This window comes from Echinops telfairi, unplaced genomic scaffold, assembly GCF_000313985.2.
Source record: "Echinops telfairi isolate 266 unplaced genomic scaffold, ASM31398v2 ScPeMD7_7458;HRSCAF=8496, whole genome shotgun sequence".
Classification (NCBI taxonomy): domain Eukaryota; kingdom Metazoa; phylum Chordata; class Mammalia; order Afrosoricida; family Tenrecidae; genus Echinops; species Echinops telfairi.
In genome coordinates, this window is record NW_022111358.1 from 46,017,959 (window position 1) to 46,019,480 (window position 1,522).

The following is a 1,522-nucleotide window of genomic DNA, read 5'->3' on the forward strand; positions in this document are numbered from 1 at the left end:
ACTGTCCTGCTGCTGCTGCTGGTTGCCTGCAGCTACTGCTGCGCCCACTGCTGCTGCCCCTAACAGCGGGTCAGGAAGGTCCAAGTGCGGCCCGGGACCCCGCCGTGAGGGATGGGGGGCGAGGTGGAAGGAGGACGACGGAGCGGAGCGAGGTGGCCTACAGCCCAGGAATGCGACTGACCGGCCAACCGGCTACGGGACCACCTGGGATGCTTTCGGACAACCAGGGAGACGGCCCCATCTCTTGATGGAGAAGAGCCAGCACCTGTGGGGAGCTAACCAATGGGAAGGACCCTGTGCAATCACTATTGGATGCCAGTGGAAGCATGTCAGTATTCCACCAAGTCTCCCCCCACCGCACCCCGTCTCTCTCCAAGAGGCAGCTTTTGGATTATGCACTGTTGTTGTGGGCCAGGCGCGGCTTTGGGCAGAGAGTAGAACTCCAGGGTGTGACTAGGCACCGGGCTCTCCCCAGGCCCAACTGCTGTGTGTGCCCAGGAAAGCTGGAAAGCACACAGGTGGGGGGTGTGGTGGTACAGAGGGACTGAAGGGGATGTCCATCCCAGATAAGGGCCAGGCGCGGGAACCACTGACCACTTCCCCTGCCAGCCACTGCCCTACAGGCTCCTGTCACTGGGCCTCTTACATGTCTGAAGTAAAAGAGGCTCAGCTCCAAGAGGTGTGTCACCTGCACCCCAACCCCTCACTCTGGGACACTTGTCTGCTTATCACACCCTCACTCCACCACCTGGCTGCTGTGGGAGAGCAAGCCGGGGACACCACCAACCCGAGCAACTCCAGCCTGGGTCCCCATTCTGAGGCCCAGTCCTGCTGAACTGCTCCCCCACCTGTCACCCGTTTACCCTGTCTCCTGGAGATCTCTGCAGGCGTGGTGGCAAGCTCAGGAATGAGGGCAGGGAAGCACAGGAGTCAGCCTAGCTCCTTGGGGCTCAGCCCCTGCCCATGGGGCTCCCTAAGACACCAGGCTGTCTCTTAGGGAGACGGGCTCCTGCCACCTTGGCTATGTCCTCCAGGCCTGCTTGCTCCAGCTGGCCATCCAGGCCTGGGCAGCTGGAACGGGCTGGGCAGGTGACACACAATCAGGGCCGGTTTCACTTCCTGATTTCCCTGGACTCACCGGGCAGGTTTGAGGTGGACAACAGAGAGGAAGTGTTTCCACACAGATTTCAGAAGGGAAAATAAATCCAAGAATCTGCCTGTACCCTCCCTGGCACCCAGTGGAATCCATGATGGTGGTGGCAAAGTGGTGAGGATGGTGTTGCTAATGGTGGTACTGACGGTGGTGGTGGTAGAGTGGTGAGGAGGATATGATGGTAGTCATGGTGACGGCGTGATGATGATGATGATGGTGGTGGTGGCAGTGGTGACGACAGAAAGCCAGTGACAGAGGTATCACTGAGGGCTGACACCACTCAGGCACTGTCTCCATAAACATCGCAATGTAAATAACTTGATTGCATCACCACATCGCCATGCCGTAGCCTCCACCATGACCCCGGAT

General features: G+C 59.3%; 2 protein-coding genes across 3 annotated transcripts in view; one reads left to right on the forward strand and one right to left on the reverse strand.

Moving 5' to 3' along the window:
- Positions 1 to 1,222, forward strand: part of SMIM5 (small integral membrane protein 5) — a 5,185-nt gene extending 3,963 nt beyond the window's left edge. The window contains 1 exon segment of the mRNA XM_030888160.2: positions 1 to 1,222. This exon segment is cut by the window's left edge and continues 1 nt beyond it. Coding sequence (XP_030744020.1) covers positions 1 to 108 — 108 coding nt within the window. The 3' untranslated portion in view covers positions 109 to 1,222.
- Positions 1 to 1,522, reverse strand: part of RECQL5 (RecQ like helicase 5) — a 26,258-nt gene that overhangs the window by 8,955 nt on the left and 15,781 nt on the right. The window lies entirely within an intron of this gene.